Source organism: Pinus tabuliformis, chromosome 7 (assembly GCF_031772625.1).
Source record: "Pinus tabuliformis cultivar Carrire ecotype Pingquan chromosome 7, CPIR1, whole genome shotgun sequence".
Classification (NCBI taxonomy): domain Eukaryota; kingdom Viridiplantae; phylum Streptophyta; class Pinopsida; order Pinales; family Pinaceae; genus Pinus; species Pinus tabuliformis.
The window spans coordinates 1,066,652,988-1,066,668,082 of record NC_142293.1 but is presented as its reverse complement, the minus strand read 5'-3'; the positions used below and the strand labels follow the sequence as shown (position 1 = coordinate 1,066,668,082).

The 15,095-nt window shown below is 36.8% G+C and overlaps 1 protein-coding gene across 1 annotated transcript; it reads left to right on the top strand.

Annotated features, from left to right (window-relative positions):
* Positions 1–6,685: 6,685 nt before the first annotated feature.
* On the top strand, positions 6,686–8,706 carry LOC149251303 (DNA replication licensing factor MCM5-like). The gene is made up of 5 exons (XM_089453846.1): positions 6,686–6,901; positions 7,021–7,130; positions 7,250–7,379; positions 7,541–7,642; positions 7,996–8,706. The coding sequence occupies exons 1-5, from the start codon at positions 6,686–6,688 to the stop codon at positions 8,077–8,079; spliced, it is 642 nt and encodes a 213-aa protein (XP_089309972.1). The 3' UTR covers positions 8,080–8,706.
* The last annotated feature ends 6,389 nt before the right edge of the window (positions 8,707–15,095 follow it).

The window sequence follows — 15,095 nt, the reverse complement described above, 5'->3', positions numbered from 1 at the left end:
AAGCTTGAGGTAAGAAAGGCATCTGACCATTCACTTGTCATGAGAGGTATAGAAGAAGAAAGACTTCTTAAACTGCAAGGAACCTCTGCTCATGCACAACATTTTTCATATATTTCTCATCATGATGAAGGTACACTTCCATCAAGTTTATTATGGCATGCTAGATTTGGACATCTAAACTATGATAGTCTCCGCTTGTTGAAGAAAAATGGTGTTGATGGTTTGCCTACAATTCCTAGAAAACATAAACAATGTGATGCTTGCATTCTAGGAAAGCATAGCAAACAGTCTTTTCATGATTCACATTCAAGAGCACATAGGAAGCTTGAACTTATTCATTCAGATTTATGTGGTCCAATGCATGTTCCTTCTGCAAATGGAAATAAATATATCATGACATTTATTGATGATTACACCAGAATGTGTTAGGTTTACTTATTGAAGAACAAATCTGATGCTTTTCAAACATTCAAGAATTTTCATAAGTGGATTGAAAATGATGCACAATCTCATATTGGGTCTATTCGCACTGATAATGGAAAAGAATATACATCAAATGAATTTGAACACTATCTTCGTCAACATGGGATTAAACATCAAACAACTGTACCTTATAATCCTCAACAGAATGGTGTAGCTGAAAGAATGAACAGAACAATTTTGAATATGGTACGATCCATGCTTTTCTTCAAAAATGTAAAGACAATGTTTTGGGTTGATGCTATTCTATGTGCTGCATATATAAAGAATAGATGTCCATCTAGTGCTATAAGAAACAAAACTCCTTATGAATTGTGGTATGGACATGTTCCTTCGGTAAAACATCTCAGGATATTTGGTTCCACCTGTTATGCTTTAATACCAAAGGTACATAGAAACAAACTTGGTGCTAGAAGTCGCAAGTGTATCTTCCTGGGGTATTCAAACACATCTAAAGCATACCGCCTTTATGATGAAGTAAATAAAAAGTTTGTTTTATCTAGAGATGTCATTTTTCTTGAATCATCCAAATCTGACAGTGTTGTTGAGCGGCAACTTGATCGCTTGGATAGATTCACAAAACCGAAATCATTTCAAGAGTTTGATAATCAGATTCCACATCTTGAAGGGGGGATTCCTATACTAGATCAACATGTGGAATCTCCTTCTGAAGAACAATCTCCCCTACATGACACTCCAACAACGGATGATGCTTTAAGTGATGTAATTGATAGAATTGGGAGACTCAATCTTGATTCAGACCCAACTCAATCAACAGAACAGCCTGGACCATCTCAGAAAGGTCCCCCAAAGTGGCTGACAAAGACACTTGAAAGTGTCCATCCTGATGAAATTGGAAAAACAGGAACCAGAAATTCAAACCGACAAGATGGAGGTGATGTAGATAACTCTAATTCACCTGTTGATATGGATGTTACTTATGATTGTGAATTGAACTTGTCTACAGATTTTGAACCAACTTCCTTCAAAGAAGCTGCTTCTCATGATGAATGGAAAGAAGCGATGCAGAAGGAGTATGATGCCCTCATAAAGAATGGCACTTGGAAGCTGGTTGATCCTCCATTTGGAACCAAACCAATTGGCTACAAGTGGGTCTACAAGAACAAGTACAAAGCTGATGGCTCACTTGACAAGCACAAAGATAGGCTTGTGGCAAAAGGTTTTGCACAGAAGGAAGGGGTCGATTATGAGGAAACTTTTTCTCCCACAGCAAAATGGGCAACCATCCGGACACTCTTTGCACTAGCTGCTCAGAACGGTTGGAAAGTCCATCAAATGGATGTAAAAACTGCATTCTTGAATGGAGATCTAAAAGAGAATGTTTTTATGTCCCAGCCTGAAGGATTTGCTGTGAAAGGACATGAACACAAAGTATGCAAACTTGTGAAGTCCTTGTATGGCCTCAAACAAGCACCACGAGCCTGGTATGAAAAACTAACTGAGCATCTTCTGAAACTCAACTTCAAACATTTTGATCTTGATGATGCAACTTTATTTGTCAAGAAAGTTGGAAAAACAGTTGTATATCTTGTGGTATATGTAGATGATATTTTAATGACAGGGAACAATGAAAGCTATATTGCATCCATAAAGAAAGAATTAGGAAAAAATTTTGAAATGACTGATTTGGGCTATGTTCATTACTATCTTGGCATTGAAGTAACCCAACATCCAAAGTCCATATTTCTTTCTCAAAAGAAATACATTGGAGATTTGTTAAACAGATTTGGCATGACAGAGTGCAATCCCCTTTCTACTCCAATGGAACAAAACTTGAAGCTCACATCTATTGAAGGAAAGGAATTTGAGAATGCAACAAAGTATAGACAGCTTGTAGGAAGTCTCATCTACCTCACTACTACCAGACCAGACATTTCATTTGTTGTTGGAATCCTCTCCAGGTTTATGCAAAAGCCTTGTGAGGGACATTGGTCTGCTGCAAAAAGAGTTCTAAGGTACTTGAAGGGAACTCAAGACCTTGGAATCAAGTATACACAGGTGGACGACTTCAACCTGATTGGATACTCTGATTCAGACTTCGATGGAGACAAAGAAACTGGGGTATCTACTTCAGGATATGCTATGAGTCTTGGATCGGGAGCTGTCTCCTGGAGATCACGCAAACAATCAGTACCAGCAGATTCCACAACAGAAGCAGAATACGTGGCAGCAGCTGAAGCAACGAAAGAAATTGTGTGGCTCAGGAAAATTCTTGAAGATTTGCAAGTAAAACAAATACAATCTACTCCACTCATGATTGATAACACCTCTGCAATAAAGTTGGCCAAGAACCCAAAGTTCCATGATCGTACTAAGCACATCAATACTAAATATCATCTGATCCGACATCATGTTGAGGCCAAAACAATCCATCTCCATCATTGTTCCACAAACGAGCAAATTGCAGACATCTTCACCAAAGCGCTTGGAAGAGAAAAGCTTGAAAGATTCAGAACGATGCTTGGACTCACCAACATCCCTTCAGATTAAGGGGGGAATGTTGACACCTAATCCGAAACGGATGAGGTGAAGCTGGACAGTCATCTAGAAGATGAACTGATCCGTTTTTTTGTATATATAAATAATAGTTGTCTAATGAGAAAGATCACCAGTTGTTTCTTGCGCTCATTAATTTCTGAGCTAACCTGGCCTGACATTTTCTAAATTTTGAATTAGAAGATCTAGATCCCATGTAACTCCCCATAGTATATGCCAAATAAAACAAAAAATCTATGATACAAACATAATCTATAAACTATCATGGATATTCCACTAGACAATTTGTGACAACAAAATTGATAAATATTTACTTAAAATCCAAAATCTATATTATGCAGATTATTTTCAGATTTCTATATTTGTTAAGTTACAATTTTATGCATGTAATATTTAAAATGGGGAAAAGATATAACATAAAAAAATACGATCACTAACAATCATAAGAACAAAATGTATACCCCGAGAAACCATTTCAAGTGAAAACCTAGATGGACGGTGAGGTTGCATTGCTTTCTTTCTTTGAATGGAAAATTGTTGCAAGTACAAAGAAATGAGGATTGTGATGCATGGGCTACTATAGTGTACAAATCCTCTTTGTTTTATATTTCACTATCCATTTTCGATTACTTTACTAATCAATGGAACAAAATGCACTCCAACATAATCGAACCCCTTTTCCTTCTACTGACCTGATTATAGCACAACCTAATATTGTACTAGTGGTTAGATTTAACTCCTTGAACTCTTAACTAGAATTAATATATTGGCCCTTCTAGATTATTATTCATCATGATCACGTGGCTAGCCCTTATCCATGGATAATGGGGGCTGACATGACATCCTCTCAAATTATGGTGGCCAAAACAAAAAGTTTAATTTCTGAGTGGAATAAATTTTGTATATGGACTCCGATTGAGGTGATTCTTGTGCCATTAGCGAGGTATTTGTGTGTATAATAATATTAAAAAGTGGAACACGTAAGAAGAAATTTTTTACCCTTGTTCTTTTTTTTGATGCCTCAAACTACTCCTAGAAGGTTTGAGAGCCCAATTTGACAAATTGGGAGCCACCAATGAAAATGGTCCTATGAGTTGATTCCTCCAGTTTTTCCACTTTGAAAGAATCAAAATAGATGCCAAATAATTTTATGATCCAATCTAGATTATAAGCATAGGTGCATCTACTACTTTATAGAGCATCACATGAATATAATAGTTTCTAAACAAAAGGTTTTTAAATTTTTAATTAATGGTAATCATATACTAGTGTATATTGTTTTCTTATGCACACTAAAATATTGTTTTGTGGAAAATATTTCACAAGTTCTTTATCTGATGATTCCTATTTTTTTTTAATATAAAATGGTCGATAAAGGTTCAATGTGATTTTTTTATTGTAGTGAGTGCGACAATGAATCATCCGAAAAAGATAATAAGGAAGATTATTTTATTTTTATTGAAAAGTTAATATAGTTCAATTATCTATAGTTTTAGATTAATGATGTGTATTGCTTATTGCATGTCATAAGAAATCAAAGAAACTCAATAAGATTATTTACAATTTGAGTGCAAAAAAGTATAAATGATTTTATAGGAATATTGAAAAGATAGTTTTTAATTGCATCATCCATATGAAGTTTTCTTCGACTTCTTATTATAAATTATTTTATTAACATTAATTGTTGACAAGTTTTAAACTCTTGATTTCATATTTTTAAATGTTGTGTAGGGGCCAAAAGCTAGGAAATGGAATATTTTCCTAAGAGATAAGAATTATGAAGGATGTAAATGATAATTTCCTCGTCATCATTTCATCTTAAGTGGTGATGGAATTTAACAAAAAATTAGGGGTGGTGCTAATTTTTACAAATTTATGAGGGATATAGTGGAAAGAACTTGTAGAGGTACTTTCCACTTAAAATACAAAAATAAATCCAATGGCTTCAATAATCAGGTTATATATAAACTACATAAAGCATTCAAATGGCCAATGAGACATATGATGCTTCCAATAGTAAAATCTTAAAATAACAAAATATGAATGATCGGAAATTTCTTACTACTAAACAACTCAGTGGAAAGAAATTATAGAGGTACTTTCCACTTACAATACAAAAATCAATCCAATGGCTTCAAGAATCAAGCTATATATAAACTATGGGAAGCATTGAAATGGACAATGAGATCTATGAGTCTTGAAATAGTAAAGTCTTAAAATAACATAATATGAAAAATTACAAGACATTTTTTTTCCTATATTTACTTTCATCTCATTCCAAAAAAATAATTATTGTGCTTTTCATTTTTCAAGAATATCATGCATATCCATAGAACAAAATGGGTGAAAAACCAATACATGCCATGCCAAAAGAGATGCCCAAAAAGGTGTAGAAGGAGATGTTAAAACAAATGAACATAATTGCATCACAAGGGAGCCATCATGTTGATGTATCAATGGTATGTAATAATTTATTTATTCTTTTGTCCACATTTAATCTAATTATTCCATGAAATACTAATTTTCAATTATTCTATTACAAAAAAAAATGGAACCAATTCAACAAATAAGACAAAATGAAAAGGAATAAAATGGTTGATTGCAAATTCAATGAGTACTTATGCATTCAACCTTACATAACATTTCATTTTTGTTGTGATCATTATATTTAAACAACCAATTTACACTTGTATAAGGATTTCTTCTAAGAGGTGCTAACATACAAATAAGACCCAACCAAATATTGATCCATATTGGATTAAGTATGGGTTGTGAGTATATATTGTAGTATCAGGGGATAATTGAACAATTTGTATGTAGGTACGTTGCTTTACTTCCCTCATTTTATAGTTAATGCAATAACAAAAAATACTTTACTAATTATATTTATGCTCTGACATGGCATATTAAACTTGTAGGAAACAATGAATGGAGTGGAGTCATCAAAAGAGATTTTGAGAAATACCAAGGGGCATGGCTTTGAAAGAACTTGTATAGTTTATAAATCACTTGCTACTATGGTACAGTTTTTTTAGTTACATAATCCTTTATATTTTACTATATAAATGTATATATACTTAGTACACTTTATTTCTATGTCTATAGATGGTATTTGAAGAGACAAAACATAAAATACAAACTAATTAAGAAAACATAAAAGACAAACTAATTAACAAAACATGGTGCTAAATAACACAAGTGCAATATCAACTACAATTGATGATAGATTCATCTTGAGAAATGATAATAGTTTAATTGTTGAATGAGAATAAATATAATTGAATGTCATTGCATGTTGTATGTTTTCAAATATTTGTTTGTGAAAATTGGTGATTTGTTTAATGTAGTTCACATATTTTCCCAACTACATGATGACATATTACTAGTAGTTGTAACAATTACATATTGACATTTTGTTTAATGTATTGGACATAAATTCCCAATTTGATGTCGATAGGTTACTAATAAATTTGACATTTACATAACGCCGTAAGGCGTTCCTCTCTGAAATCAACTTTGCTCTCTGCCTACGTGTCATTACTGTGCACCATTAGATGATATGTTAGACGATTGAGCCATCTTGAGTCGTTGGATCAGCTGCAACTCCTTAACTGCCTGAGCAGCGCATCGGCTTCATCTCCTTGGGTACTGTATCGACGGCGGGGAGAAGTTGCTGGTGTACGAGTATATGCCCCAGGGGCCGCTGAGTCTGCATCTGTTTGAACGAGCCCGGCCGCTAGAATGGAAACAGAGGCTTAGCTTTGCCCTCGATGTCGCCCGCGGAGTTGAGTACCTGCACAGCCTTGCACGGACAAGCTTCATTCGCAGAGATCTGAAGCCCTCTAATATCCTTCTGGGCGACGACATGAGGGCCAAGGTCTATAACTATGTTAGGATTAGACAGGTACTCTCATTTGTTTGTGGGTCGTTTTTCTGGATGGGAAATATGAGTTTTCCAAAAAAAAAATACTTTCAATCGGTTTTTGATTGTGGAATCATCGGTATTATGTCTGGAATTTTCAGCAAATGCGCCAACAGGCTCATGAAAGTGGAGATTCTCCTGCCATACCTATAACAGTGAGGCAGTTAGAAGCTATTCTTCGATTAAGCGAGTCCATTGCAAAGATGCAATTGTGAGTAGTCCCAACATTATTTTGTAATTTTTCAATGTATGCATTATTGTTAATCAAAGTCAATCGATTTCCTTAGTCAGATTGCATCTGAAAAATTGAAAATATTGTTTTTAATGCAGGTCAACTGTAGCAACAGAGGAACATGTCACAGAAGCTTTGAGGCTTTTCAATGTTTCTACTATGGATGCTGCACGCTCTGGCATTGCTGAACAAATAAGTTTGACACCAGAAATGAGAAGTGAAATTCAGGTACGCGTCTCATCTAATCTAGCAAGTAAGAACAGCTATATTTGTGGATTCTTTCTTCAAACCAAAAGCCTGTTATGCTTGCGAACTATGTCATGGTCTTTGATTTGCAACAATAAAGAAAATTGATGGTTGCTCATGCTAATGCCACATGCTTGTAACAGCAAGTTGAGACACAGATAAAGAGACGGATGGGAATCGGCATCAACGTATCTGAGAGGTGTCTGATTGATGATATGGTCAGAATGGGGTTGAATGAATCAACTGTAAGAATTACAACACTCATTATATTGCTGAGTTTCGGCAGTGACTATTTTATTATTATAATTTTCCAATGTCAGTACATGTTACTTCCATAATTAGTTTTGTTAGCTAGCTCAATATTGGAGTTATATTGCTTACCCGTAGATCATTTTATGGGTAGTTTGCGCAACAGGCAATGTATATCACGGGGAGAAATGGCTTTCGTCACCTATAGAACCTTGCTAATGATGTTGTTTACAACCTCTCTTAAGTAATGATATCTTAAGTAATGATATGATAGGTTGTTTACAGCTTCTCTGAAGTAATGATATCATAGCCATGGTTTTCACCAAGTGGGCTGATTTGTTCATTTCAGGTTCGAAGAGCTCTCCTTATCATGCATCAAAGGGATGAAGTGGAATACAAGAGAGAAAGGCGTGTCATAGTTCGCAAAGTGTAAAGTTAAAGATGAGTGATCTGATACTGTTAGGACCCTAACAGAGGGCCGCGGCTAGGCAGTGCCAGTTTTGTGTAAAGTTTATTTTCTTCAACAGGCATCCTTCCAAAAGGCTTTTCTATAATGGTCTCGACACAAGAGGCAGTTTTATTATGATAAATATCGTGGTAAAGTCATGCTTACGAGGTCCCTCCTCCCAAATCAAGTCATGCTTACGAGGTCCCTCCTCCCAAACCAAGTCATGCTTACGAGGTCCCTCCTCCGACTCTTACAAGGGTTCCCTACATTCCAGCTCCCACAGGAAAACCCCACCCCTCTTCTCCTCCACCAGTCCACAAACTCCCCACACCTCCCAAATATGTTTACCCTGCTCCTCCTCCTCGCTATTAGACTCTGCAACTAGTCAAACAAGTATGCATTTTCACATAAGTTTTCTCTGCTACTTTCTTTCCACTGTTACATGCATTTCAATTTCTTATGGTTTGTTTTATAGGATGGATCTCAGTTCACCATTTTCTGATCACCATTTTCTGATGTTGCTCTCAGTGAATCACACAGATAGGTAGAGTATGAGAGTTTAGTTTCGAAAATCTGGTTTAATAGTTAAGTGGAGAGGTTTGGTCTTCAAGATTTCTATGGTTCAATTCTGAACAAAACTATGTACTACAGATATTCCAAGTGCTACCTCTTCAACTGAGCTGGAAAAAAATTAGAATATGACAACAACTCTTACAAGAGACTGCGAAGTGTCAATCACACATGAGTTAAGATTAGTATCTTTGTTCTTAGCAAGTTTGAGTCTATGTAATCACTTAGCTTTAAGTATTTGAATCAATGCAATTTAGTGAGCAACAGTTCATATCAGAATTTGTGTTATTATTGTGCAGTTTCCTCCTCTGTTCATCTATTGGATTTTGTCATTACCAAAAAGTTGAATATAAATATGTGAGCTACCAACACTCTTGTTTGAAAAGTTGAAAGCTGCGTACAAGTATATGTTTCCAATCCATTTTGAGTTTCTTATATTCTTCTGCATAGGAAGAAGAGACAATGTGTCAGTTGTTGGTTCTATGTCATTGCATCTGCTAGGTACTGGATACCTATTGCTGTTATTTATCAGAACGTTAAAGAAAATGTTCACTGTTCTGTCCTTCTGAAGTTGATCCTTCGTTTCTCTGTGACATTGCCATTTTGTTTTTTAAATTTACATGTCATTATGCGCGTTGATGCTGCGGAGAAATTTTCATATAATGTTAATCAGTCCATTAAAATATGTTGGTAAATAATAGAGACGATATAAGTCAGTCCAATAAAGACAATGTAAATATAGTTTGAAAAAGTTCATACAGGGTAAATTGTATGCAAAGCTGCTCATAAAGAAAAATCAGGATCTCTTTCATGCGAAATGGATTGTTATTCTAGTAAAAGTGTTAAATATTTTTTATTCATTTCACTTATTATTCAAATTTGTTTCGAACTTGCATGTATGTATAAATTTAACTTATGTGTATATATAAATTTGTTTATTAAAACGCCAATAGTGTACGAGGATACAAACAATATGATAACAAATCTCATCACTAACTCATTCCCACCTGTTTATTTCTATGCATTTTCATTCTCATTCTAGTTATGCCGTAAGGCGTTCCCTCTGAAATGAACTCCCCTCCATGCAACCGTGTCTCGACGTGGGCCGTTAAATGGATTGTTAGACGATTAAATAATCTCCAGCCATTAGATCATCAGTGAAGAACATTCTGATCAGTGAAGAGTCGCACGCCCTGAAGTCTGAAGCGACACAGGGAAATTTTATGGGTATATCGAAGTGGGTGGCGGTATTCAGACCATTTTTGGTTTGGATTCTCAGATTTTTGGAACCGAATCCCCAGTTTGCAGATTTTTTTATCTGCTTCCTGTTTTATGATTCTGGTTCTCACATTTTCGTATCTCTGTCTTCTCGTCTGATTTGGGTCAGCAGCGTTTTTTGCTGTGGGAAGAAAACTTCTGAAGATGAAGATCAAGGGTGGGTGCGGGGTTAACAGTTTTTTGAATTCATGGAAGATACTCTTATTCCTTGTAGCCTCCATTAATCCCGACATATTTAGAGTCGAAAATGGTATTGATTGTAGGAGCAGGGGTGCTGGGATTGACCTACACTTTCATGAAGACTGGATGGCCCTCAGGCCTTATTGTACTGGCACTGGTGGCATGCATTGCCTATTATGGCATGACGCTGTTGGTGTGGTCTAAGAGGGCCCTCAAAAGGCAAGGATTTCAGAAAATATAGCTTTGGAGATCTGGGCTTTGCTGTTTAAGGAAGTACAGGGAAAGCCATGGTGGATTTTATGGTGGTCCTCTGCATGGAAGGAGTTTGTGTGGGTTATCGCATATTCATAGGGAATACTCTGTCTTACGTGTTTATTATGCCGTAAGGCATTCCCCTCTGAAATCAACTTTGCTCTCTGCCTACGTGTCATTACTTTGCACCATTAGATGATATGTTAGACGATTGAGCCATCTTGAATCGTTGGATCAAGTTGAGATAGCTGCAACTCCTTAACTGCCTGAGCAGCGCATCAGCTTCGTCTCCTTGGGTACTGTATCGATGGCGGGGAGAAGATGCTGGTGTACGAGTATATGCCCCAGGGGCCGCTGAGTCTGCATCTGTTTGAATGGGCGGCGGCCGGGCTGAGGCCGCTAGAATGGAAACAGAGGCTTAGCTTTGCCCTCGATGTCGCCTGCGGAGTTGAGTACCTGCACAACCTTGCACGGACGAGCTTCATTCACAGAGATCTGAAGCCCTCTAATATCCTTCTGGGCGACGACATGAGGGCCAAGGTCTCGGATTTCGAGTTGGTCAAGTTGAAACCAGGCTAGCCGGCACTTTTGGTTATCTGGCCCCTGAATACGCAGGTATGCATGGAATCACTCCATTTCATTCCATTGCCCTCGATGTCGCCCGCGGAGTTGAGTACCTGCACAGCCTTGCACAGACAAGCTTCATTCACAGAGATCTAAAGCCCTCTAATATCCTTCTGGGCGACGACATGAGGGCCAAGGTCTCGGATTTCGGGTTGGGGAGCTCCCAAGTCACCATGACATCATGGTTGCTGAAGGAGCACATAGTTACATTTGAGCATTTTTCTTTACTAACTCAGACTCAAAATCAGACATATTAGAGCACGGTTCTTACAATTCCTCTATTAATTACAGCAACCATCGCTTTGGCAGTGGACTGCCTGACCCTCCTCCTGCTTATCAGTCTTCTTTTATACATTAGGTAGGTACGGTGCTTATCTTATCGTGGTCAAGCAAGTTGTGAAATGTATATGATTTATAACATGTCATCCATGAACAAAAGATTTATCGGGCCAGAAACTGGTTTTGGGTTTTGGTGTGCAAGTCCCTGGCTAATGTCATAGTCTCAATAGTCACTGTTAGACACGTCAGCATTCACACTGGCTTTGACACCTTCAAACCTTACTATACTTAAATTCGTTCTATTATTATAATAAAGTATTATTGTTTGTACTATTCAATTTTTTCTGGTAAAAATAGTACTGGACTACATTCCATACATTGCAATTTCATACTGACCTAACTCAACATAAATCTCAGGGCCATATATGCACTTCACATGTATTGCTTGTACTACCAGATTTCGGTTCCTTTATCCTTCTCTATCAATCTCATTTCAATAAACTATAAATTACAGACATTCATTGACGCAGTTTCAGAAAGGATTTCCGCTGCATATTGGGGTCACATGAATAAATGAGACAGAGCAGGCTCGACTAGGGTGACCTTGCAACACATTCACAGGACTAATGGAGAGATCAAGAGTTTAGAGTAATGTGGATGTGTTCCCAGGTCGCCCCAATCGAAACCTCCTCTGCTACTGCTGCTTTAATGGTGTCCTCCGCTTCTCCTCACTTCTTATCTCACAGCCAATATACCCAAAGGTAAGGACAGATACTATAACTGCAAGCAAGAAAGAAACAAAATCAGCAACAAGCAACAATTTTTAACAGTCTCTTTCGTTTGTTTGTGATTCGTGCAGTCTCCCCTCTCCTTGATAGCAGTGCTTTGTTTTCAGGTGAGCAAATGTTGTTTATAGGGGCAACCATGGGCATTTTTATATATATCGGGAATCTGGCAGATAACAGCAAGGTTAATGGTTTGAACTTGCTCTTATTTTTAGGATTGCAGGATATTTTTAGATTCTAATAGTTTTTAAATGTGATTTTTTGGAAAGTTTTCTTATTAAATTTGTCTAAAATCTGCTAGGGATTCATTGAAATCACAAGCTGTCTAGGTGAACTCTTCACAAAGAAAGTGCCCCAGAGATTTTTGAGGGTGCTGAATCTATATATGCAATTAAAAAACCAGTTTAAACCACACAAATCAAGATTTGGCCACAAATTTTTTCACTAGGAAACTCCAAAAAATCTCATTTAAAGACATTGGCTCTACCTATCTCTTATGTAGAATCTGCATTTAATAGCGACCTTGGCCCTCATTTCTAAAAATATTCTTGTTTCTTTGATTGAGAAAATTGTATGTCACAACTAGCATAATTCAAGTGCAGTAAGTTGTTTGTTACTGAATCCTTCTATGCTATCAAAATCTACAAATACAATTACAGCCAAATTATTTGTTTACTTTCATGATCTCGCAGAAATCAGGATGCAGTATATGTTTATTGCTGAATCCAGCTATACCATCACAATCTAGAGTTTTAATCAAATTGTTTGTTTGTTCCATGAAATTGTATATGAAACCCACAGTGCATAATCTGGGTGAAGTAGATATTTGTTACTGAGTCCATCAGTGCCAATCAGGCTCTACAATTCCAATCCATTTAATCATAAATTTCAACAAAAATTGGTCCACCATGTATGTGGATCAATCATTAGTCAGTAACCCTACTCCTCAGGAGCCAACGTGCTTTCAAGGGTTGCAGTTTAATGCACATGCTACATAGGAGATAGGTGCTGCCACAGTGTTCAGCCATGGGATGTTCAGCTCACAACTTACTTTCTCTGCCAACGGGCCATGGTGCCTTGTAATGGGACATTGATGCTTGAAGGCCTCATTCAATCAAATATGCAGGGAAATATGGAAGGAGGAGTGGCAGCAATCTGACTATCTGAGTTCGAGTCCTAAAATTGAAAAAATCTCGAAATTAGTCTTTCTCCGAAGAATTTTCAACTTCAAAAGAAGTCAAAATGTCACAAGTATTTTTTGTTTTAGGAATTCTCCAACATTTGTACCTCACTCTGCTGCAGTGGGATTATATTAGAATATCTGAAAACAAATATCTAAACATTTTAATACTCACAATAAATTCCATTGTACACCTTGATGTTCTCCCTGTGTTTTATACATTGTCCTATGTTAAAATGTCTATTAAGTATCTAATAGAGATGCGAGGAAAGAATTACCAAGAGAAGTTGCAAGTGGGTTAATGTAATGGTTAGAAATTCACAAATTGCCTGTGGAGCTCCCAAGTCACCATGATATCATGGTTGCTGAAGGAGCACATAGTTACATTTGAGCATTTTTCTTTACTGACTCAGACTCAAAATCAGACATATTAGAGCACGGTTCTTACAATTCCTCTACTAATTATAGCAACCATCGCTTTGGCAGTGGACTGCCTGCCCCTCCTCCTGCTTATCAGTCTTCTTTTATACATTAGGTAGGTACGATGCTTATCTTGCCGTGGTCAAGCAAGTTGTGAAATGTATATGATTTATAACATATCATCCATGAACAAAAGATTTATCGGGCCAGAAACTGGTTTTGGGTTTTGGTGTGCAAGTCCCTGGATAATGTTATAGTCTCAATAGTCACTGTTAGACATGTCAGCATTCACACTGGCTTTGACACCTTCAAACCTTACTATACTTCAATTCGTTCTATTATTATAATAAAGTATTATTGTTTGTACTGTTCAATTTTTTCTGGTAAAAATAGTACTGGACTACATTCCATACATTGCAATTTCATACTGACCTCCCATCGTGGCAACTGTCCTTTCAACCTAAATATGGAGGAGATTAAGCCCTTCCATTCCTTCCACCGACAGTGTGTGAAACCATCTAATTTCGACCTAACTCAACATAAATCTCAGGGCCATATCTGCACTTCACGTGTACTGCGTGTACTACCAGATTTTGGTTCCTTTCTCCTTCTCTATCAATCTCATTTCAATAAATTATAAATTACATACATTCATTGACGCAGTTTCAGAAAGGGTTTCCCCTGCATATTGGGTCACATGAATAAATGAGACAGATCAGGCTCGACTGGGGTGACCTTGCAACACATTCACAGGACTAATGGAGAGATCAAGAGTTTAGAGTAATGTGGACGTGTTCCCAGGTCGCCCCAGTCGAAACCTCCTCTGCCACTGCTGCTTTAATGGTGTCCTCCGCTTCTCTTCACTTCTTATCTCACAGCCAATATACTCAAAGGTAAGGACAGATACTATAACTCCAAGCAAGAAACAAACAAAATCTGCAACAAGCAACAATGTTTAACAGTCTCTTTCGTTTGTTTGTGATTCGTGCAATCTCCCCTCTCTTTGATAGCAGTGCTTTGTTTTCAGGTGAGCAAATGTTGTTTATAGGGGCAACCATGGGCATTTTTATATATATCAGGAATCTGGCAGATAACAGCAAGGTTAATGGTTTGAACTTGCTCTTATTTTTAGGATTGCAAGATATTTTTAGATTCTAATAGTTTTTAAATGTGATTTTTTGGAAAGTTTTCTTATTAAATTTGACTAAAATCTGCTGGGGATTCATTGAAATCACAAGCTCTCGAGGTGAACTCTTCACAAAGAAAGTACCCCAGAGATTTTTGAGGGTGCTGAATCTATATATGCAATTAAAAAGCCAGTTTAAACAACACAAATCAAGATTTGGCCACAAATTTTTCACTAGGAAACTCCAAAAAATCTCATTTAAAGACATTGGCTCTACCTATCTGTTATGTAGAATCTGCATTTAATA

What these genes read in the sequence shown, in the direction of transcription:
- LOC149251303 (XM_089453846.1), top strand. Translation starts at nt 6,686, where the DNA reads ATGCCCCAGGGGCCGCTGAGTCTGCATCTGTTTGAACGAGCCCGGCCG. An exon ending in ACTATGTTAGGATTAGACAG is followed by an intron (nt 6,902 to 7,020) that starts GTACTCTCATTT and finishes TGGAATTTTCAG; the next exon opens with CAAATGCGCCAACAGGCTCA. An exon ending in TGGGGTTGAATGAATCAACT is followed by an intron (nt 7,643 to 7,995) that starts GTAAGAATTACA and finishes TGTTCATTTCAG; the next exon opens with GTTCGAAGAGCTCTCCTTAT.